At 39.3% G+C, this 25,500-nt stretch overlaps 1 protein-coding gene across 1 annotated transcript in view; it reads right to left on the bottom strand.

Annotated features, from left to right (window-relative positions):
• The window catches only part of LOC112403351 (protein PTHB1-like), a gene marked incomplete at its 5' end in the record, with an annotated part of 83,874 nt that extends 58,756 nt beyond the window's left edge, over positions 1-25,118 (bottom strand). The window contains 2 exons of the mRNA XM_024750775.1: positions 2,838-3,060; positions 24,936-25,118. Coding sequence (XP_024606543.1) covers positions 2,838-3,060; positions 24,936-25,118 — 406 coding nt within the window. The remainder of the gene's footprint in view (positions 1-2,837; positions 3,061-24,935) is intronic.
• Between the last annotated feature and the right edge of the window lie 382 nt (positions 25,119-25,500).

The raw sequence follows: 25,500 nt of genomic DNA, 5'->3' as shown, positions 1-25,500 counted from the left end.
GAACATGGTAAAATTACACACATCCCTGCAGCTTAACATCAACCACTAAGTCACTTCATCTTCCTAGTGCCTTCGTTACCTCAGCTGTTAAGAGAGGGAAGTAAACCAGATGATTTCTGAGTTCCTGCCCAGCTATTAAAAAAAGATCATGTCTGTGAAAAATGCTTGTATGCTTACGTGTTCAGTAATCTACTCCTTTCTAATATGCCACTTTACCTTCACATATTCTGAAACAACTACTAAAGCTGAACATCAGAACTTTCACAACTACTGGTTTGAAGCAGACATAACTCAGAAATAATCTCTGTAATAATGGTACCATGTCACCTACTGAGATAATAAAAATTAAGCACAAAGCAAATACAGGGTAAATCCTTATTATATTCCTCATAGCAAAGAAAAGAGACTGTGTGAAATTTCTGCCCTTTTCCTCCCACAATCTTAGGCCAATTTAAGTGAAAACAAGGCCAGATCAAGAATAGCTCACACAGGAGGAGGCTCTGGCTAGAAATATATTTGTACCGTGTGGTCTGTGTGGTCTAGAGGGAAGCACAGTGTGCTACAAGATTTGGATTCTAGACCTAACCCTTCCGGTAACCATGTAACTCTGGGAAAGATATTTAGCTTTCCTTAACTCCATTTCTATTTGTAAAACAGCAATAATTCTACATGTTTCTTCTACCTCAAAAACGTGTTAAGTACAGAAATAAGTATGTGAAAAATTTGAGCTCTACGGAGGAAAGGTATTATAGGCAATAATGGAGCATGGTAATGACGAAGAGCACTGATTTAACAAATTTTAAGAACTCGCTATCATGATTGCATATGGCAGGTGGGAGGGAGAGTCACTCAACTAAAGTCAGAAAGTGGGTCATCATTAAGTAAAAGCAAGCAATTATGACCGCGACAAATACGCACAGCCTCAATCTCTCCAACGGGATGAACTCGGCTAGACTAGTGTGACAGGCACACACTTGGCTTCCAGATTCCTGGTTTGTGGACAAACACATTTTCCACCTTCCTTCATTTCTCCCTCCCTTCCTTCTCTTCCTCTTTCCTCTGCCTCTTCCTTCCAAACATTCAGAAATTTTACATCAAGGGTTTCTAAGGACACAGCCCTGAAGTTGCTTCCAAATCTAGTTATTTAAACAAATGTCTAAAGTTCTATGATCAATAAATGTGACTAAAGAAGCATCGTTTCTCTCCAGGTGTCCAGGTGTTTGCTCACAGCAATGCCACCGGACTCCCAGTGGCTGTTCCCAAAGAGGCTCCAACAAGGACGTGGGGAAGACAAGGCAGGGCTACCAAGGCCTGCACTGACAAACACACCAGCCAATCAGGGGGTCAGTCCATCTCTTTTTAAGCTTTCCCTTTTATGTATTTGGCCTTCTCCCTCAAGCCTCCTTTGTTTCTCCAATTGGCAAGAAAGAAGGGAGAGCCATATACTGATTGCTGATTATAGTGAATATTTTTCATTTACTATCTCATTAAGCTACATATTTATTTCTTAGGAAAATCATCTTAACAGTGGACAGAGATGGATGAATCGAGGCCCAAGGACCAGTTAGGAGGATGTTAACATGGGCAAGATGAAGAAGACCTAAATTAAGACAAACTATTAGAACTGTTTCTAAGTAGGAAGGCAATTCTATTCTGAGATGCCATATTAGAAATATTACTTTGGAATGAAAGTTAGGTTCTGCCTGTGTATGATTAAGGCAAAAAAATTTTCAAACCATAGAGTACAGAATCCCATGGTCCCAAGCCAGCCGTTCTCTCCACCCCAAATTTATAAGGCGAATTATGCATACATCCGTACAATGGTAATAATTATAGTTTGAATTTTTTGAGTGTATCTCTGTTCCAAGAATTGTGCTAGGTGCTTTACAAACCTATAATGCCCTAGCAACAAGGAAGGCATTATTATACCCACTTTGAAAGGAGAAACTAGACTCTGGAAAGTTAAGAAACATATCCAGGTCATATGAGCAGTAACATCAGCATGGGGGGGCGGGCAGTAAGTGTATGAAATGCATGTAAGGAGGAAGATGAAAAACTCCACACCACTTCCCATACTATGGTCCTTGCTTTAGGAGGAAATAGATGCTACCGCTGCTGCGTTTAATAAATTCACTTACTTATGCTCCTTGCTGTTGCCATAAAGAGAGACACTAAGTAGAGCTAAGCGGGACTTGGGAGTTGCGGCCTCTAAAGGACCGAATGCAGCGCTATTGACGGCTCAGCCCCTCTGACTGTGGGAAGGGCTGACTTGGATGCCCATGGTCATCACTGACTGCCCAGGTCTGGGCAACCTGGATCTCTCTCCCCCTGACACATAGAGGCCTCAGCCTTGAAGCCTGCTCATGTCTCCTGATCTCCAGTCTTTTTCTTTGTCTCTTCCCCCTTATTCTGGTGACCACAACCAGGAAAACAGCAGAAGGGATGGGACTCATCTGGACTATATTAGCTGCTTGTATTATCCTATTTACATTTATGAAATATGGTATCGTGAGATCACATTTAGTAAAATTTTCCTTAAAAATAGTTTTATTCTCTAATCTACTTTTTATTGGTTAGAAGCAAAACAAAATGGATCATATATTTAAAAGCAGAGGGAAGAAAAAAGACATACCATTCTCGAAATGTCTAGCAAGCAAATACCCCAAGAATATTTATCCAAGTGGTTACCCTGGGATATCTGAGGGGAAACGTGAAAGCAATTTTCTTGGCTATCATCACTTTAATATGAAATGTAAACCCCAAGTACAACCACAGGCACATTCCTTTAATTTGGCCAAAGTACAGTTGTGTTTTGGGAGCATGAATGGAGCTCTTACCTGGCATGACCATGGTCTGCGGAGCCGCTGCATCAGTACTTAGGCAGAGACGTCCACCTTTGGCTAATCGATCGCACAGCAAGGTGATATGTTTCTTCAATCGGCTTGTGTCTTTGGGTATGCTCAACTGGCTGCTGAGGTTCAAAGCCTGCTCCTTGGAACTCTTCGATAGGCAGGTCTTCAAAAGGTGGGAAATAGCAGCATCCACCGTTTCTTCCCAGCCCTGGATGCAAAAGCCAATTTGGAATTTATGCATAGATGACAAATGAGCAAAGTAAGCACTTTACTGTTAATCAAGTTATAAGAGTATGAGTGTTTTTATGTCCCACTGTTGGGGACTTGTTAAGAGCTTGGTGCCTGGAATATTCCAGACCAGTCTGGTTTTAAATTCTAGCTCTGTCAATTGTTTGACTTTGAGTACATTACTTAATTCCTCTTACTTAATTCCTTAATTACTTAATTCCTCATCCTCATGTACAACTGAGGATACCAATAATATGTATCTCCAAGGGTTGGGGCGATTAAATGAGATGGTACATGAGAAGCTTTTAGCCCTGTGCCAGGCATGATAATCATCATCATCTCAGGTGTATGTATGTTTGATGATCCAGAGAGTGAAGCCCTAGGATTATAGTTCATTTTGCTGCTGAAGGAGAACCAGCCAGGACAAGGAGAGACTGGGGGAAACTGGAAGGGAGAGAAAACCCTGATGTCTCTCTCACCTATTGGTTCCACAGCCTTGGGTTTGTAGGCCAAAACCAGAGGAGCTCTGTCAAGAGGGATTTTGGGAGACACAAGCCTACCCAGTCCCACTCCTGTGCCCAGGTGACCAAAAGTGACATGAAGTGAGGAAGTGAGCCATTTACCCCCATTTGCTGGGAACAGTGTGGCTGGGCTGCAGTGAAGACCATGAGGAGTGCAGTGTCACCTTAGCACCCTGCAAGCTGTAATTCTAGGGATATCTATGGTGGGCAGGGACCGCGGTGTCATCACAGAGGATTGGCATGAGGAAGCACCACCCTCAGGTGGGTTCAGATAACAACAGAATGAGAAGTGGGAGGGGTCTGCTTATGCTCTCCAATCGGACATCCCCAGGGGGCCCCAGAGATAACTGGATATGAGTTTCGGTGGGTCTGGAGGTCTTAAGCAGCAAAATAGAGAAGTGTGAATGAAATCTGGGTATTATCACCAATGTGATTGCATTTGTACCCAGAGGCTGGTGAGACTTAGAACACCACAGGCTTGACAATCAAAGTGAAATTATAAAGGATGATACTGAATGACTATCCTCATAGAATACTACAGAATAGTCCAAGCCCCTCACATAAGGGGTGAGTAACCTGAGACTCAGAAAGGAGCCCCTGGGTGACTTCACTGTTGGTACCACTCTATCCTCAACCTTATCAGTTGAGCCACCTTTCAAACATGCAAATCGGATTACATTATTCCTAAACTTCAACTCCTAAAGCCAAATGCTCAGTTTAGCATATAAAGCACTTTCTGCTCCAGCTCCTGCTCCGTTTTATTCTCTCCCTGCCCATCTGCACCCACACTCTCACCCTGGCTTCTACACATGCTCGGCCCTCCTGCTGCAATGCCCTATCTCCACTTGTTACCTGGCCAACTACTACTTACGACTCAGCTCAGGCGCTGCCATCCAAGCATCGCATTCGTGGGCCCTCTCCAGGACTCTGAGACCTCACACAACCAGGTCCGCCACTGTACTCCTCACCCTGTGCAGTGGCCACCGTCTGCAGGCCTGGTTTCTCCAGTGCCTGGAGGTCTCCGCACCCCTAGCACTGTGCTTGGTCAAGAAATGTGTTTGCTGGACGGAGATGGTGAACTAGGATCCTAGCATTGGGAGGACTTTAGAGATCTTTAGTCCAGTCTCACGGGACATTCCCTGGAATACAGTAGCAACCATCTGCCTAGGTATGCTTGTCCCCAAGATCCAAAATTACTACGTCTGGGGGCAGTTCATTCCTTTCAGGGACATGTGTAACCAGCAGAAAGCTATTCCTAAACTGAGCCAAAATCTGCCCCTTTGGCCCTTATTCTATCCTCCAGAGCCATGCAGAATAAATCTAACCTCTCTTCTACATGACAGCCCTTTATATCTGTGAAGACAGCAATTCTGTACCCTCTCCTCCAGAATAAACATCCTCAGTTCCTCCAGCTCTTCCTTATATAAACATGGTTTCAAGTTTTCTCTCCATCCTGACCACTTGTCTTTGAATGAGCTCCAATTTTAAACACTTAAACATTTATACAGCTAACTAGAGAACCCCAAACTGACCCCAAGACACCAGGCTGGAGATGGGAGTGCAGGGTGGAAAGAGCCACCCCCTGTTTACCGGGAGTTCTCACTGCCAGCCTGGCCTCTGGTTGCCTCTGCTCTCTTGGCAGCTGTACCACACTCCTGAGTCACAACGAGCAAACAGATGATTAAGCCTCAGGCCTTTTCCACACTCACCACACATCTTCCTTGTAGGCTTAAGCAGCTGGTTCTTTAGACCAAAGTGCAGGCTCTGTATATATCCACTAGAGAACTTCCCGCTGATTGCCAACATCAGGATTTTTTACTCTATTGACCCATTATAGATGGCAAATTAGGAAACGAATTAATTATTTTTAAATGAGACGTCAAAGGCTATAAAAACAGCTTCCCATCCCAAACCACTAAAGAATAATAAACCGCTGGTTACTACAAAGACATCTCTATACAAATATCAAAACCTAAACCAGACAAATATTTAAAATTGAATTGTATTTCAATAATAATGGGAAGAGGTAAATTAAGACAAAATAGTAACCCAAATGTCATTGGAGAGGACATATTTTCAAGTTGTTTTTGAAGCCACTGATGACGACCTCTGGAGTATAAGAAGGAAAAATCCTTTGTATATAATTTGGCATTTGTGTGCTCTGTGGTCATTTCAGCATTAAAACAGTTCCTACTATTTTATAGACTATTCATCTAAGCAAACTACTGTTTTCATAAGTAGGTTACAGTAACATATTAGATAATTTAAGTAGATATGGCATTTACTTAATATAGAGGTACTACAGAATTTCCTTTCCTACTGCCAACTTGCAGATCAAGTCAAAAACCATGTCATGTTTAGGTATTTGGCATGGATATTTCTTTAATATAATGAGGCATGATGCCAATACTTCAAAAATATTGTTACTGAAATACAGGGTTATTATCTGGAGGGCCTGAATTGCTACATAAACTCAAATATGATAATAAAAAGGAATGTTTATGAGACAAAAGGAGAGCCTTAAAAATGCAATGTGAGGGCTTCCCTGGTGGCGCAGTGGTTGGGAGTCCATCTGCCGATGCAGAGGACATGGGTTCGTGCCCTGGTCCGGGAGGATCCCATGTGCCGCGGAGCGGCTGGGCCCGTGAGCCATGGCCGCTGAGCCTGCGCGTCCGGAGCCTGTGCTCCGCGGCGGTGGAGGCTGCAGCAGTGAGAGGCCCGCGTGCCGCTAAAAAAAAAAAAAAAAAAAAAAAATGCAATGTGATAATCCACTGATCAACCATGTAGCATACTTACCTGATAAAATGTGAAACAAAACTATGTGGAAATCTAGAATCTCAAGTATGAGAAGTACATTAAAGATAAGCTATTTTAACCACCTTTTTGGTGTTTGAATCCATTACCTTTATTTACAGCCCTTAAATTGATAAGTCCGATATTCAGTTTTAATGTCTAAACACACACACACACACACACACACACCCCATATGCACATACCTGACCTTTATCCTTTAAAGTTGAACACCAATTGTACTAATAATTGAACATCAATTGATGTTTATCACTTGAACATCAATTGCCTCTCCTAATTCCAAGAGTAAAAGAAAATCTTAATTTTGGTAAAATGGTGCTAAAAACCATCTGAAAGGGAAGAAACTACTAAGCAAGTGTTCTCTGGTGATAGCTGATATGATTTTAGTTCTCAAATCCATAGTTTAACTCTTAAAGTCCCAGTTAACCCATGTATGGCTTTTAGAAAACGACAGTAGGTGTGAAGTTACAGCTATAAATGTGTGACTAAATCCATAAATAAATTTAAATGTACATGTTACTCTGTTTTACCTTCTTCATGGCCCTTGTCAGTACTAGAAATTAATTTATTTACTGGGCTTTTTTGTGCTTACTATATCTAGTCTAGTATTGACAATTGGGGTTTTGCTTTGTTCCCAAGGTTTAGGCTCTACCCCATGTGGTAACTTAACTTTTGTCTTAGTCCTTCTACCCGAGCCCCTACGTTGGGAGCCTGCTTAAAGGGTCACTCCTTAAAGGACTGGGCTGCCTTGCTCCTCCCAAATCCCCTCCAAGGAACTAGACCTAAGGCTGTAGCCCTGCTGCCTGACTTCAGTGCCAAGTTGCCTGCTGCGTGCGTTCCCCAACATGGCTTTTCATGTTTCACCTGCCTGTGTGGAGGCTCCTATATGCCATGCTGGTCCCAGATGCTTCTCTGTACCAGTGTGATGCCCTGTTTCTATGAGGAAGCTTTTTAAATTCAAGGCCTTAGCCTCTGCTAGCCTGTTCCTCCTACTGCCTGAAGTCAACTGAGCTATGCTTTTTGCTATCCAGAGACTGTACAGCCATGGCTGAGTTTCTGACTTCCCTGCTCTACTTGCCCTGCTAGTCTCCACTGGTCATTGTGCCTAAAAACCAGTATAAGCAAGTGGCTTTTCAGAAACGGTAAGACGCAGGAAGTTTAACCAAGTTTGTCAAGTTAATTTCCTAGGGTATCAATCAAAATAACCAAAGAAAAAAATAAACTAAAACAGTATTCTCATGCCACCTGCAAATTAAAACAGCCGAGTTGAAGATAACTGCCCCAAGGCTTCTGGATTTTGACTTAACCTCATTCACCTCAACAGCCTCTTCCCTGTATGACCTTAGATAAATCACTTAATCTCTGTAGGGTATATCTAAGGTCTCCATAAAACAGAAATAACACTATTTGCCATGCCAATTTTACATGAATGGTAAGGCACTCAAACCTTAAGCAGAAGATACTACGGCATAAGCATGTATATTCAATCCTACTTTTTTTAAATCAGAAAATACAAATACACAATTGGAATCCAATGTGAAGAGTAATATTTTTTTTTTTTTTTTTTGTGGTACGCAGGCCTCTCACTGCTGTGGCCTCTCCCGTTGCAGAGCACAGGCTCCGGACGCGCAGGCTCAGTGGCCATGGCTCACGGGCCCAGCTGCTCCGCAGCATGTGGGATCTTCCTGGACCGGGGCACAAACCTGTGTCCCCTGCATCGGCAGGCGGACTCTCAACCACTGCGCCACCAGGGAAGCCCAAGAGTAATATCTTTAAACTTTTATTCAAACAAATTATAAACTTCTGCAAACTTATGTTTATAATAGAAACACTACCACATCTGCAACTATAGTAGTATAGGGAAAAACCACACAATGCCATGGTAGCATTTGTTACCAAATGTGCACATAGTTAACTCTAAGGGAGAGAGGAAAGGTTAAAAAAAAAAAAAAAATAAGAAATCTGTGTAAAGGAACAAATGGAGATTGTGTACCCACATCCCAGGTTTCAGCTGAGGAGAGAAGACTCTCAGAAATGGCCCATCTTACATTATACATTTGAAGGTAAAATGACCTGTACATCGTATTCATTTACTTGAAAAAAAGTTGTATTAAAAAGAAATAAATTTCTTCTTGAATAGATGTAAAGGATTCACAATTAAAAGTCTTTGGTATTTATGACTGATCTTATGATTACTATTACTTTGTATTGTATCATATTATAATTATCCAAGATAAGGAAAAATAATCAAATGAAGGGTCATTGTAAACTTAGTTCAAGTTTACAAATAAAACTTAGTTCTTTAGTTGTAAATTATATATTTTGGAAGATATAAGAATTTTTCAGGATTTATCTAGGTTCAGATTATTTCTAAAGAATAGATTTTATTCAGTGAATCTTCCTTCATGCAAAGGAGGGCTTGAAATGTTGAGCTATTTACCTTTGAAGAGTAAAATAACTCTTTGAACCTGAAACAAAATAAAATAAAATTTAAAAATGAAACCAAGCTGTATGGGCTACGTGGCATCTTAATGAGTTTAAAATTATGTTCAGTGGTTTTTATAAAATAAAACATTGAAAAAAATCAGCTTAGGGGCTTCCCTGGTGGCGCAGTGGTTGAAAGTCCGCCTGCCGATGCAGGAGACGCGGGTTCATGCCCCGGTCCGAGAGGATCCCGCGTGCTGCGGGGCGGCTGGGCCCGTGGGCCATGGCCGCTGGGCCTGCGCGTCCGGAGCCTGTGCTCCGCAACACGAGAGGCCACAGCAGTGAGAGGCCCGCGTACCGCAAAAAAAAAAAAATCAGCTTAAACTTTTTCAACCCATCACTAATAAAATGAAGCACTCCCCAATATCATCATCTTTTAATCTTAAACTGAAGTGATTTACTGGACTTCAGTATTGTCATGATTCAAAAGCTGTAAAAATCTCATTCAGATTTCAACCAAAAGTAGAACATGGTGCCAGCCTTATCAACACAGCATTGTGAAAAATGAAGCACGTTGCTTCCTATTGGATGAAAATCTAAAACCTTTTTGAGAAACAGAAGCTAAGCAATCTTCATGGAGTTTAGCAGCAGTATAAGCAGAAAACACAAGGTTGCTAGTCTGATACTTTTTTTTAAGTTACGTTTTGCTAAGAAATTTGCATTTGACCTGTACTCCCATTCTGACACCAAAGATATAGACAGAGGAAGGAACACAAGTAGATTACCTGAATGATCATGAAACCTGATCCTGGAGAGCCATATTCAATTTTAAAACAAAATAAAACATTAATGATGTCCCACATAGCCAATCATTTTTTAAAAAATAAATTTATTTATTTTTGGCTGCGTTGGGTCTTCGTTGCTGCGCGTGGGCTTTCTCTAGTTGCGGCGAGCGGGGGCTACTCTTCATTGCAGTGCACGGGCTTCTCATTGCAGTGGCTTCTCTTTGTTGCGGAGCATGGGCTCTAGGCGCACGGGCTTCAGTAGTTGTGGCTTGTGTGCTTTAGAGCACAGGCTCAGTAGTTGTGGCGCACGGGCTTAGTTGCTCCATGGCATGTGGGATCTTCCCGGATCAGGGCTCAAACGTGTGTCCCCTGCACTGGCAGGTGGATTCTTAACCACTGCACCACCAGGCAAGTCCCTAGCCAATCATTTTGACTAAGCATTAAAGTCTGCTTCAGGCAAAAGCTTCCAGTCACATGCACTATTCAGAAACAACTTACAAATATATTAAGACTGGAAAATAAAATTGATAATGAATATTCCAAGGGAAACCTGCTTCTGGTGATGGTAGATTAGATCATTTGGACCAATTATCCCACTGAGAATAACTAGAGAAAACATATACAAAAATCACTTCTTTGAAGGTATAGGAAAGCTAACAAGATAATACTTACCAGGTCAAGATCCAGGGGACAAGGGAAGCCCAGGAAAATGAGTCCTGAATTCGTGGCTGCTTTTTCCCCTGAGGTCATTAGTTACCTGGACTAACATGCAGCTTTGGTCCTTCACTTATTCACCATCTCAGGCTATGACTTATGCTTGCTTATGTATTTCCATGTAAGAGGCAGCATGGCTCATGAGAAGAGCACTGGGTTAGAAGTTGGAAGACCTAGCCTAAAATGTGGCACCTTTCCTTACAAGCTGTATGTCTCTGGGAAAATTATTTTAGGTCTCTGGGTCTCAGTTTCCTTATCAGTTAAAAATCAGAAAAATAATTTCCTTTGCCAGGTGCTTTTAGATTTAATGAGACATATTTAGCAACTGTAGTTACTGAATTCCATGCTATTATTCTTACTTCTGGGAGTTGTCTCTAAAAGTTGATCTTTCGGGGGCTGGTTCTTGTGAATAATAATGACACTAGAAATAACAACAAGAGAAAAAACTGTTTAGGACCTCTTATGTACTAGAAAGTACGCTAAGAAATTTACAAATATTATTTGTAAATAATTATCTTGTTAAATTGGTATTGTAACTTCCAACTAAGGTGCTAGATGCAAAGCATTTCACCACAAATGACACAATTATTAAAAGTAAGAGCTGTAATGGGATCCAGGACTGTATGGCTCTAAATTCCATGCTCTTGGTCACTATACTACAGACCACTTTTTTCCCATTTCATCATGTGTGCCTTTCAATCTATTTTCATCAGATCACCTTAGGCAGAAAATATCATATGAGGTCTTCCCCCAGAAAATTTATGGTCACAATTAACATATTCATGGAACCAAAATTCAAATCAACTTCTTTATCCAAGTGAATAATCTATACTGTATACAATTAAATAAGATTTTACTGCATAATCAAAAAGCACTATGATTTGTGCCAGTTTGGATGGGTCAAAGCTTTTAGCACCTGCATAGACTACTGTAACTAACATCTAGGAATGGCCTTGGGACACCACATCCCCTGAAAACATAACAATGGTCCGACTTGACTCTGATGAGTCTGAGTTATAGATGCTCATTTCAAGGACTCATTACTGAGAATACTTGGGAGAGCCCATTCTTACTATGGAATCAAAAGATTCAGGGGGGCTTCCCTGGTGGCGTAGTGGTTGAGAATCTACCTGCCAATGCAGGGGACACAGATTCAAGCCCTAGTCTGGGAAGATCCCACATGCCGCGGAGCAACTAGGCCCGTGAGTCACAACTACTGAGCCTGCGCGTCTGGAGCTTGTGCTCTGCAACAAGAGAGGCCGCGACAGTGAGAGGCCTGCGCACCGCGATGAAGAGTGGCCCCCGCTCGCCGCAACTAGAGAAAGCCCTCGCACAGAAATGAAGACCCAACACAGCCAAAATAAATAAATAAATAAATTATTTTTAAAAAAGATTCATGGGGTCACAGACTCCCCAAATACCCATATATCTGACAGAGCCTGGGGAAAATCTTACTGAAGCTAGGACAAGAGAAGAGCCATGTAAATAAACTGAAGGCATCAACTCCTCCCTAACAACGCTGTGTTCTTAAAAATCTCAAAGAATAGGAAATAACCAAATTCAAGAAAAAATGTCCCAAAACACATGAAACCACTGATTTAAGTGTAAAGCACTTTTCTTTAGGATCCCTTTCTTTCTGTGTTTCTCTCTTCCTTTTAATTAGTTTGTACTTTTCAGGACCACCCAGAAGCTTCACTATTTTAAGATTTGCCTACCTACTTCTTTCTTGGTCAAAGCCACTGGTGGATCTGAAACAGCAAAGGAAGGTCCAAATACTAGATTTCTATTTCTATTTTCTTTCAAATAGAATTCAAGTCCGAAGAAAAAAATATAGAAAATGGGATCTGAAGTGACTGACTGTACACCATTCAATGTTCATGTCATTTTTCACAGCAATCAAGCTAAGATAACAGCAACACAGCAGCACAACTCTCAAAGTTAAATAGTAATTGTCTACATAATAAGGTACCTTCCCATCAACTCTGTGAAAAAATCAATTATATAGTTTGAGTTCTTTTTAGTGTTATGTGAAGCAAATAAGTAGATTAAATTTGTTAGCATTTTCTAATATAGAATCCAGCACGGGTACACATAATACACAATATTAATTATACTTATCCTTGTTAAAGTAGTCATATTGGAGAAGAATAAAATTTCAGTATGATCACCTTGTCAAAAGTTCCCCCACTGAGTCAGGTTTCTAATTTCTGTGAAGCTCCTTAGCTTGGGTTCAAATCTCACCTCTGCTATTTTTTAGCTACATGACCTTGGGCATATTTCCTCATTTATAAATTGGAAGTAATAGTTGTGAAGCAAGGATGTGGATGCAAGTAGTTTATCTGACAGCTGATCCAAGAGGTGCTGGTGGGAAGTGAGTAAGTGAGAGGGGGAAGGGGGAGAAGACAATAAACTGCTGGGCTGTGAGCAGTTACTGCTGTAGGTAACTGGTGCAAGCCTGCTGGACTACTCTGGGAGGTGGTGTGTAATGTACCTTGGACTTTGCCAACTGGAGGGATGAGGGAGCTGGCGTATTAATCTACCCACCCCCGTCAGTCACTGATCAAACATGTGGCTGCACAGCCTCTGCCAAACAGGGAGAATCCTCAAGCAGCACAACTGCAGGTGTCCAGCATGTAGAAGCTTTCAGGAATGGCGGGAGGTGGAGAGACACGGGTGAAGCACAAACAGCAGCCAGTACAGAGTGAGGATTAAATGGGGTAATGTATGCAGAGTCCTTGGCCAATGCGTAGTACTTAATAACGCTCAATAAGTTAGTTTTCTTACATTTCTTTGAATTGGGGGAGGCAGGCCTATATCTTCTGTGTGTGTATGAATGTGTGTGTGTGTATTTAATTTCTATCCTTATTTCTCTACAAAACAGGGATGTCTTCTAATTAGTGAAGTTTATTGGATGTGGTTCTGAGATTGCTAAAAATTATATAGAGATGTTTATGACTTTGAATTTACAGCCAATGGGTTAGAAAACAACTAACCACGGCACCTGATCACTGCCATTAAACTACAGAAATTAGATTTCATAGGAAACTGGAAAGTTTCACCACTTTAAATACAGAAAGTGAAGTATATTCCTGCTCCCAATATCAGTGATTTCATCCACATAGTCTCATTCACTGTGGTGGGAGAGAAGACCTGTGTTCCTGCAGTCCTCATAAATGACATATCAGTGAAATCAAAGCTTAGATTTCATAATCATGTTGTGCAATCTGCCAACTTAAGAGTGACAGCAACCTTCATTACTTCTCACAGTTTATTTGCAGCTTTCTCTTCAAGACGCAACAACTGGTAAGATCTTTCCTATTTATATGAAATCTGCTTCTGGTTAAGGATGCCTGCTCCAAGATGGAACACCAAGGCATTGCCCTTTCCTATAACTTCCTGTCCCCAATTCAAACCACTCACAAATTTCCTGTTAATAAAAAATGACTGTAATTAAAATCTTTTACTCTGTGCCTACAATTATGTTCCATCAATTCCAGAGCAATTTTTTCACATTTTAACATCTCTGAAATAGACTGTGTCAATTTCGGCGGCATCTGACAACCGCTGGCTTCCAGGCACCAGTCATGCTATTGCTGTCAGTGCCTGTGTATGCGCAGTCTTTGTCTTAGCTGTTCATATTTTGTCACTTCAATTGATGGATGTGCAATGGCCATACTTTCCTGTCAAACTGATTATCATTTAAAATATCAAAATTATACTATGACTCATCACTGAACAAAAAAGTTGTGTGCACGGAAAGGCATGGGAATAGAACAGTTGGAAGTATAAATTTGACATTAGTGAAGCAAATATTCATGACAGAAGAATGACAACAATTCCATATGTTCTTTCAAAGCAAAAGCTAAGTGCCTTCCAGGATGTAAAACAAGAAGATACAGACAGGAGAAATGTATTATGTTTTGTTATAGAGATACATGTACACATATTACTATCCTCTGTCAAACAATACAACTGAAGTAAGAGAAATTGCCAAATCTGTGAGATAGATGTGGTTTGATTAATTAATGTATCACACAGGACTATTGTTAAAGCAGTAAACATCAATTTGCCTAAAATTTCTTGCTAACTATTGATAGAAGCTTCTTAACTTGCACCAATATATGATTCAACTGAAGGAAAAAAACGAAGCTTTGAGCTTAATCAAAATGGAAAACTTTTAGAATGGATATTAGGGACTCAGAAAAAAATCATGAAGGCAACAATGGTACACTCTTAAGGTTGCATCAAAATGCTCTTTGTGGCACACAGGACAATGCTGTGTGTAAAAACACGGATAGGGATCACCTGTAGTTGAAAGGTGACTTAAGAGAATCAAACTTTGAATGTGAAGAAGTTTCAGGAATACCTTAACCAATTTATGCTGCTTTCCTCTTATTGAGGCTCAAGAGTAAGATGTGATAAAATGTCTAAAATCTAAAATCTTTCAATAATTAGCTCAAATTTTAAGTGATAAAAAACACTATGTCATAGTTTAATTGGCAGTGTTTGGTTTTTTTTCTAAGTGGTCCATAAAATAATGCTGTCACTTACAATGGATGGCATTCTATTGTTGAAATAGTAGTAACAAGAGCTAGTAATTCTTGGAGACTGTATACGCCCAGCACCACGTTTAGCACTTTATGTACATTTCCTCAATTAGTCCGCCTATGAACCTTAAGAGGTTTATAAAAGGTGTCCTTAACATCTGCACATCTCCGACAAGTAGTTTCCAAATGAGTTCACATGAGTAATATTTTTTTAAAATACGGTTTAGCACTTCTGTGGTATTATTAATAATAGCAGTAGTAGTAGTGGTAGTGGTAGTGGTAGTGGTAGTGGTAGTAGTGGTATTCTGGTCTTCCAGTTGACATAGATAACTAAACATCAAGACCCTGAACCTAAAAATGATGGTGAAGACACCAAAAGGAGGCTCAGTACATGGTCCAGTTCACTGAGACCAAATGAGCAATGTAACTTTCTTACTTTGTGTAGGAAATAGAATTTGGATAAGTATTATTGAAGAAGAAAAACCTTACTTTATACATATTTTTATTCAATGTTTATTGTGTTTCAGTAAATCATGAATAGTAGACCATAGCCAAACCTAAGGAAAGCCTGATTACATGGAAAAAAAAAAATACATAGTAGAGGAAAGGATATACCTGAAATGTAAAGAGAAATTCCACGTGTAACAGCTCCTCAGATGCTGACATGGCCCTTCTCCCAACCTAACTGTGTGAAGGGCAGTGAGTTTCTGGTTCTGAGCACCTCTGAACTGGCAGATTCCTCACTCGGCACCAACTGTGTTTTCCATCAAACTCTGGGCATGTCTTCATGAGAAAGGCATTGGGGAGCCAAGTTCACTCACTTTCTTTATGTCATGTTCTTCGTTTGTACCATTTATTTACTGGTTCAGTAGGAATATAAAGAGAAAGTAAGGTGAAATCAAAGCTGGATGGCCACTCTCAACTCTCTTCGAAGCAGAACCAGTCCTTGGGGTCTGGTCTCGTTCACCAATGTACAGATAAGGAAACCAATGCTTAAAGAGTTCTGTAATTTGCCTAAGGATGCCCAGTTAGTTAAGTATTTGCTCTAAACGGGATGTGAACCCCAGTCTGACATAATATTCTATTCAACTGATATACCACAGTTTGTATTTTCCAACTTGCGGTATTTCATAATTATAAATATAAACATTATGGTACCAAATGGATTTTAGTTTACTACTTTCAGTGCATTAACTTAGATTACTGGTGCCCAAGTGTTGGATTAGTTTTATGACCCACATTTTCCTCGAGGACTCTCTGGAAAGACTATACCAGAAATAGCTGGGTGTGTCTATTTCACTACATGTCTGTTAGTAGTATTTATTACCAAATTTGACTAAATCAATAAAGGTGAAGTGTACCTAATAGCTGTTTACACTTGCATATATTCACCACTGGTAAGACTGAAAATTTTTACGTTAACTGATTTGAATTACAGGATATGTGAATGAAAATATGTATAAATATTTATGTGTGGTGGTCTGGCTATCAGTTTACCTATATCTTTTACCATCTGTACAGGAAAGATCAAGTTTTCTCTTATAGAATGCCCCCAAAATTTGAGGTTGCTTGCAAAAAAAAAGGAGTAATTCAAAATGGAAATAGATTGCTTCCTTTTTTAAAAATGACTTTTAAAAGGCTACACAGTTGTTGGAGGACATCTGTAATTGTGTGAAACATTATGAAAGTAAATGGGGTATCAAGCAATCCACAGATCTTATATCCGACTATATGCTTAATTTAAGCTTTAATTCTGTGGGGATATAAAAGAATCTGTCCTTAAATTAGAATACAAGACAAGCACATATTCAATTTTAGAGTATAAAATGAGAGCTAAATTATGTCATACCCCCAAGTGAAATTCACAAGAGAATGAAAGCCAGAATAAATAGGGAGGAAATGAAAACTGATCTGCCTCTTAAAGTGGGTAGATAGAAGGGTAAAGAGAGGACACTATTTTAGGTGAGGAAAAAAAGCTCTATTAGCCCTGCTTGATGGAAAGAAGCTGCGTATCCATGCAAAGTCAGCTTTCCCAGAACAAAGTGGGGAAGCTGGGAAGTCGCAGAAAAGGAGTTTCGGAAAGAAGATACAGTGGAGCCAAGTGACTGAAAGTCCTGAATGCCTGGCACTGGAATCCAAACTCGACCAGGGGCAAAGAGAGCCATGGAAAGTATGTAAGCAGATGTGTGACAGGAGAGCAGTGGGCTGAGTCTTGCAGAGATGTGCAGGGCAAAACGTGGGTAGAAAGGCAAAAACATGGGTAGAAAGGCTACTTTAAATGCCACCACAGAAAGCCAGGTAGAATAACAAGGATGCAAGCCAAGGGGGGTTCCCAGAAACATTTCCAAATGAACAACCACAGGCTAGGGTGACTGACTAAACCTGGAGGTGCAGCTCTGCGTGTGGTTACAGCAAAGAGGGAGCGCCGGTTTTAGAGGAAAGAGTCACCAATTTCCAGGTGTACATTTGTAAAAGAATGCAAGGTCCCAGAAATGGCAAAATCATCTCTTTGTAATTAGTAGACTCAAGTTAGGCACAGTAAAGGTACTTTAAGGAAACTGAACTAAGTAAATACACTTCCAGCCAGGAATCAAATTGGTAAGCATTATAAGCATGGCGATGATTATTATTTTCCTCACTGTGGTAGCGTGAGTTTTACTTACTTTACTTATTTATAATTAAATCAGACCTTATTTCACAAAGGATCTCACATACAGTGAGAGTGTAGCTTCAAATAATCAATTCTTTGTTCGTTTACTTAGTCTCTTTATTCTTAAATGCATGAATAATATTAAATGTGTCCATTAAAGCACTGTTTCATATTTGATATACATAAGGAAAGATTAAAAAATTACACGTCACCACCTGTAAATGTATTCTACTTGGCTCCTATTCTGATGTATTTCAACCATTTCAGTTTTTAAAACTGCAAGCAGGCCATCAGAAAAGCTCTGAGATACATTATATTCAACTCTAGTCAAGTATTACATAACACCAGTTGCACCTAACTAGCAACAACACAGAGTATGTGGCCATTATGAACATAAAACTAATTCTTTCATGTTTATCTTGCTGGCTAAGATCATGGGAATTACCAAAATATTTACTTTCTGCACTATGTTCCCATAGACAGTTATAATTGTGATGATACTTTAGCAGTCATAAAGGCAGGCTTGATACTGACACCAGACTTCCTCCTTTTGTTTGCCTTTCAAGAAGAGGTCATTAATAATAGTAATGATTAGCCATCTCAGTCATCACTCAATCCAGACAGGCGGCACAATGGCCCTTGCATCAAATCTGACCTGTGACGTAGAGGTCTTTAAGCCTTGTGAGTGAGTCTTGATAAGTCCCTCCACACAATAGGATTTCCTATTATAAACATCTGTTTTCTCACATGAACCATGTTGAAAATGTTAAAAATAAGTTTTTCTTTCCATATCAGTTTGTAAAAGGAATAATCAATCAAAAAGTAAGGCTGAAGGTCCAAATCTCCTTCCCCCACTGATGTAAATTTCCATCTTAACTTTCCCAGGGGATTTTAAAGTTCAGTACTAGGGAAGGTAACTATTAAACCTCTAAAGGACATAATAAAGCTTTTCATTTTTCAAATAGCAGATAACAGCTACTAAAGATATTAAATGCACTTTGAAAGAAAAGAAAAAGGCAAGATGCTATGCAACGTGCCAATATTCCTTCCAACTCTAGGACTGTACGTAATCAGGTCCCCAAACCAGTGCACTGCTGCTCTTTAGAGATTCCTCTGGAATCAGGTGGAACACGTGAACATTTAGAGCAGAAGAAGTTTGCGACAGCCATTTGGAAATACCAACACTGCTTCTCCTTGTTTTCCTGCCATCTGCGGGACTTCATCGTACAGAATCTTAGTCATCTAAGCTGTTTACTAGGAAAATAAGAAGCAGATCTGTATAGAGATTAGGAAGGGCAAAAAGGATTCAGCCACATACCAATTCCAAGGGACAGTAACTACCTAGAGTGCTGTATTCAAAAGGATTCTGAGGCCATGGTGTCAGCTCAACAGGAAAGAGTCTATGATGATTATAACGTCTACCAAGGCCATATGAAGGGAGAGTAGCAGCCCTTGTGCCAGATTCTTGCCTCTCCTTTATGCAGATGCACACATCTCCCTAGAGAATTTTCTTGTTCCTGGGAAAATATATGGTTATTGTGAAAATGACCAGGCTGATCCCAGAATACCAGAAATAAGGGCTGCTAATGCAAACACCATGGCATCTTTTAATGTCAGTATCCTACCCTGCTTTCACTAATTTGTTAAAATGTGCTTAAGTTATTAACTCAACTGAAAAAACCCTTTCCCTCTTAATGACCGATAGTGCTATGCAACAGAAACTTCTGCAATGATGGAAATATTCTGTATCTATACTGTCCAGTGTGGTAGCCACTCACCACATGCGGCTATCGAGCAGCTGAAATACAGCTAGTGTGGCCGAGAAACTGAAATTTTAATTTTACCTCATTTTAATTCACTTAAATATCCATTTAAATAGCTACACGTGACAAGTGGCTACCATATTAGATAGCCAATATGTTTACAACAGAATATGACTAGAATATGTTTGCTTGTAATGTTGAAGTAAATCCCCAAAGGATGGGTACCAAGTCTACTTGGTTTATTGAGGTATGCTAAGTGCCTAGAACACTGCCTGAAACATAGCATGTGCTCAATATTCATTGAATGAAAAAATGGATAACAAATGAACTGGATAAAAGATTTTTCCTCTTAGGTCAATCCCGAGGTATGTGTAGTTTTGCAGCTTTTGGTCTCTGTACAGCATAATGAGGGGGAGATGTGTGTAATATCACAATTAAATACTCTCTCAGGCTCAAACCAGTAACACATTGACCTAAGCAGACTTACTTAGGTAAGTCTAAGGAGACTGTATTTTCCATAGAGCTTCAAGTGGATAGAGGGTCAGTAGAGGCATATTTAAATTCTGCACTGAGGATCCAAATACTCTGAAATATCCTCAGAAAAGTAAGAAAATTCATTTTAGAGTTTCCCTAACAGGTACTCTGATAGAACACTATTTTAGGTAAAACTTTTCCAGCATCATAGGAAGACAATAGGGATAATACTATATTATCAAATCCACCGATAGAACTATGTTTATGACCTCTTTTTGGAGACACCAAATAAAACATTTAACATTTTTCTTAAAGTGATAGGGAGTATCCCTACAAAAACACATTTGGTATATATAACTTTCAGCAACTTAAAAAATCACATATAATAGTCAGCAACACCAGCATTTATTTGCCCTCCAAAAGTACTGAGAAGTGACAAAAATGGAAAAGTGTTACTAAAGAGACAGCTCAAAGAAAACACTGATGAATTCTGTTCCAAAGGGGATGGTATTTTTTTAATACTGATAATATAGTGTGGAGAACACCACCTTTCATTAGCAATAATGAATTCTAAACATTTTTGCTTTGTGAAACCGAGGCTATTAAGAAGAAAATATTCCAGAGTTGATTATGGTATTTAGCCTGTCTTGTGACACATGCCATCTAAATAACAATACAACGAACGATTGTGCAGTGCTGTTTGAACCGCAAATAAAACACCTTCTGAGCACTTTCTCTTACCTCTCAATACTGTGGGGACATCTGACCTTGAACTGAGAGTCTCTTCTGAAAATGTTGCCCACATGTCTAAAGTTCTCCCTCTCACAATGTATTCTGCCATCCACCCTCAACCAAACCGTCTAAATTACATTCAGATTTTTGTGGTATCATAATAACTTCAATATGGGATATATTTCAACATTCTGGTCAGAGACTCCTTTCTTCCCCGCCTCACCCTCCTTCCAAGTTATTTCAGGTTTGCATATTTCATTTTCACGTCTCAGCGGGATACCCATCACATAACATTTATTTGTGAGGTCTAAAGGCATAATGTGGAGGATTGTGAACCAGCATGTCAAAACCACATACTGCATGCGTACGTCTTAAAGAATGAAAAAGGATTCCTTTTTTTCTCAAGATATATAAGCTGTCTCAATAGTATAAGTCCAAAGTGAATACCACAACCTAATTAAAGATGAAGAGCATAACAAGCAGTATTAAAATGTCTTTTTTGATTCATTCTTCTCCAAGTTATGTTTTTATCAAATGTCCTGTCTCATTAATGACTTCGATAGACATAACAAGTATACACACCTTCTAATCTCATCAAATTCAGAAGAGAGTTGAAGTAATTTTTTCTTACATGACTTGGGAGGTATGACAGTAGAGAATACAGAGGCAGGGTAGAAAGGAGCTTTGAGAAGATGCTCAGTCCATTCACCTGCCTACAGGGATGAGCATACTTACATACTCCTGGCAAATGAAGCTGTTTTTAAAGACCTCTGGAGTCAGAAATACCACAGTCTCTCTTGGGACTCAATTCCTACATTTGAGAATGTTTATTTCTAGGAAATTCTTCCTTTGGGTCTAAGCAGGCTTCAGGGCCAGCTTCAGAAGCATGCAAGCTGTGTAACTGCACAGGGCCCTGTGCTCAGTTTAATGCTTTGTTGTCATCATCTTGAAATTCTTAATAATTTAATCTTTGAATTTGTGTTTTGTAAGTGAAGTCTGATAAGACAATGAAGCGCGTGTGAGAAGGGAAAATATGTGCAATATGCATGCCTCCTCCCTCTTTTCCCCCCATTCCCATACAGCCCCATAGCTCAGAATTCCCGTGGCCCCAGGATGAGTGGGAGTTCACAGAGACTCAAAGTAAGCAGGAGGAAGCCCTATTCTGTCTAGACTGATTAAGCGAAAGAACTGACAGCCCTGAGAGGCTTTTCATTTGAACCAGAACTTGTTTTGAATTAAGAAAGAAGGCAATAGATTCAAAGAAACAGGAATGACTAAGGAAACCCACTACACTCCTGTTACTTCCCTGTATTAACCAACCACTTACACTGAAAATGATAACATAGAAAGAAAGGGAAATGGAGTGACACAGAGCTCCTTTCCCTTCAGTCCTTCCTTCCTTAGCAGGAAGCTGAAGGTAGAGAGTGTTGGTAGATGTGCACTGGTTAAGAAGTAAAATAAAGACAGTTAAGTTTTGTGCAGCAATTCTGCAGTTCCATAAGAACAAAATGCATATGAGCTACAAAATACAAGTTGCATATATTGTATGTGTATTGTATAACTGTGGCAATTCTTTAAATTTTTCTTTATTTAGAACTACATAAATAAATAGCAAACAAAAATACCACGATGAGAGAGTGACTACAGAAACTAAAAAGCTATGTGTTTAGTACCTGTTTTAACAGCACTTTAGCATATTTTCCTACTTTTTTGAACAAGGGATCTGCATTTTCATTTTGCACTCAACCTCGTAAATTATACAGCTGGCCCTGCCCTGCTTCCTCATGCTCCAGACTCGATCCACTGCATCTGTTCTGCCAAGTCACCTCTTGTTAGCTTCCACCCTTATCTCCATTCATTCACCCCAACAAATGTCAACTGCGCTATGGTCAGGCATTGTGCCAGGCACTGAGAATATAAAAATGAGTAAGATATGATTCCTGCCCTCAAGTGTAGTCGAGGAGACAAATCACCATGAAAAGGTAGTAATATCTACCTTGCATGGCTTTAGTGAGGACTATAAATAATACATATAAAGTAGACAAACCACTACTAATGATGATTAGCACTCTATCCAATTATCTCATTTAATTCTTATTACAATTTATTGGACAGCTAACATAATTGTTTCCATTTTAGAGTTACAGAAGCAGAGATTTAGATCAGCTAAGAAACTTGACCAGAAGGACTTTGCTGGAACCAGCACCTCAAGCCACCCAAGTCTTTTTGACTACTAAATCTGAGTTCATAGTGATAGTGATAGTTAATACTTATTAATATAATCTTATACAGATGGCCAAGAAGCACATGAAAAGCTGCTCAACATCACTAATTATTAGAGAAATGCAAATCAAAACTACAGTGAGGTATCACCTCACACCAGTTAGAATGGGCATCATCAGAAAATCTACAAACAACAAATGCTGGAGAGGGTGTGGAGAAAAGGGAACCCTCTTGCACTGCTGGTGGGAATGTAAATTGATACAGCCACTATGGAGAACAGTATGGAGGTTCCTTAAAAAACTAAAAACCGAATTAACGTATGACCCAGCAATCCCAGTACTGGACATATACCCTGAGAAAACCATAATTCAAAAAGACACATGCACCCCAATGTTCATTGTAGCACTATTTGCAATAGCCAGGTCATGGAAGCAACCTAAGTGTCCATCGACAGACGAATGGATAAAAAAGATGTGGTACACATATACAATGGAACATTACTCAGCCATAAAAAGGAACAAAATTGGGTCATTTGTAGAGACGTGGATGGATCTAGAGACTGTCATACAGAGTGAAGTAAGTCAGAAAGAGAAAAACAAATATCATATATTAATGCATATACGTGGAAGCTAGAAAAATGGTACAGATGAACCGGTTTGCAGGGCAGAAGTTGAGACACAGATGTAGAGAACAAACGTATGGACACCAAGGGGGGAAAGCGGTGGGGGGTTAAGGTGGTGGTGTGATGAATTGGGAGATTGGGATTGACATGTATACACTAATGTGTATAAAATTGATGACTAATAAGAACCTGCTGTATAAAAAAATAAATAAAATAAAATTCAAAAAATATATAATCTTAACCATTCTATTCTTTAATTTCTATTATTACAGTGTACATTTCTAGCTTCTCAAAGGTCGATTTTAGCTGTAATTTTATCAATCTAAAAATAATGTGTACTCTAAATTTTTTCTAATTTATTTTTACTGTTTTGTTAAGGATATAAAATATAGCTTGATTTTTTTTTTATTCTAACAACCCTTTGACCCAACTGTAGAAAATTAGATTCAACTGACAAAGCTTGTGATTTTCAAAATCGTGTTCATGACTTTGTTGCTAAAATACCGTATGCAGGTTAAAAACATGTCTTTGGACGCAGACAGACTTTGGTCCAAATTCTGGCTCTACCGCCCACTAATTTCAGAAAGGTACTTAACTCTCAAAGCCTAAATTTTCCCATATGTAAAACAGGGATGAAAACAATACCTTAACTATATTATAGGTCCTTGTTTAAGATTAAATGAGATAATCCTTGTGAAACACTTAAAAGAAAACATGGTACCTAGTTAACACCCAAAAATTTCAGTTTTAGTACTATTATCTTTAGTACCATGTTTTCACATCTGTGTTTAAAACTGGATCTGAAATGACTTTTTTGTTGAAACGGTTTCCTCCAATACAAAAAAATAAGTTCAAGCGTCTCTGATTTCAAAGAAGTATATATTTCTTTGTAAATAAAAGCATGCGTTAACGGCACCCGGTAGTCACATACCTCAATGATTCAAAGCATCTAAGATGTTTATATCATCCTTCACCAAAAACTCCAAATGCATGCTCCCATTTTTTCCCTTTTTGTTCTAAACTGCCTATTCAAAGGATCAAGAGTAAAAGAGTTTATAAACTACATATAAAGAATTACATAAATGTAACAAAATATCCCTGTCATTTAGCGAGGCTACTTCAGTTCTCTCTAACCCTTGAAGTGACACTTAAATTTAAGAACGTTGAGCAAATTAAAATGGCTGAACTGTTTTCTCTCATGGAAAAGGAAAGGATTAGATAATCTGAAGGTTTACTGCCATCACCCTGGCGGTCAAATGACTGTTTCCCTGGCTTCAGGGAAGTGATTGAAGAGTATATAAAAAATAGACTGAAGTGATTGAAGAGTATATAAAAAATAGACTGGATACCACATAAAAATGGACTATATACCTATTTTTTAAATAGCTCTAGAAAAAAAAAAGGCCTTTACTTGACATTTTTATTATGGTTTGAAGAAAAGGAAAACAGGATTTGGGTAAAAAAACAAAACAAAACCAAGCTTTCATTTGATACCTTAGAAAACATGATAGCCATGTGATACTTTCCTAAAACCACCACCTTTTTCAATAACTCTGGCTGCTACCACTGCAGGCTTGTGGGTCCTTACCAATTCTTGAGTGTCCTGCTGCAGTGGCAGAAATGCCGCTTCCAGGATAGCAATCTGGTCGGCGCTCAGCTTCTGCCACAGCCCGATCAGCAGAATCACCAAATGGGTGGCACTTTTCAGCCTGGTGAATGACTGGAACAGATTGTCTTGGTTTTCCTCTACTGCGTCTGCTAGAGAGATTACCTGCAGAAATTACAAACTTCAGTTAGGGATAATTTCACCATTCTTGAGCCCTCAACAAATTACATTTGGCACACTCTTGTTTTTCTTTAGAACAGCTTCATGAACTTTGTCTTCCACAAACACAAGCTATGTTGAGTAATAAAAGAGTTATCATTCATCTGTTCGCTTCCTTCTTTTAAAAAAATACCCTAAGTAATTCCAAATCCATATGGCCAAGAGATGAAAATATCCACGAAATCAGCTTAATGGGGACATTGTTCAGTGTCTGCTTCACCAGCGATTCACCTTCTACAATATATGATAATATAAGTAACCTCTAATACAGTTATTATGGTCATTATTACTAGTCACAGAGATTGATCAATTTAAAAAATTCTTGATC

The sequence above is a fragment of the Neophocaena asiaeorientalis genome, unplaced genomic scaffold (genome assembly GCF_003031525.2).
Source record: "Neophocaena asiaeorientalis asiaeorientalis breed wild unplaced genomic scaffold, Neophocaena_asiaeorientalis_V1.1 scaffold164, whole genome shotgun sequence".
Lineage (NCBI taxonomy): Eukaryota > Metazoa > Chordata > Mammalia > Artiodactyla > Phocoenidae > Neophocaena > Neophocaena asiaeorientalis.
The sequence above is the reverse complement of the archived record's forward strand: the minus strand, read 5'-3'. Positions and strand labels throughout refer to the sequence as shown.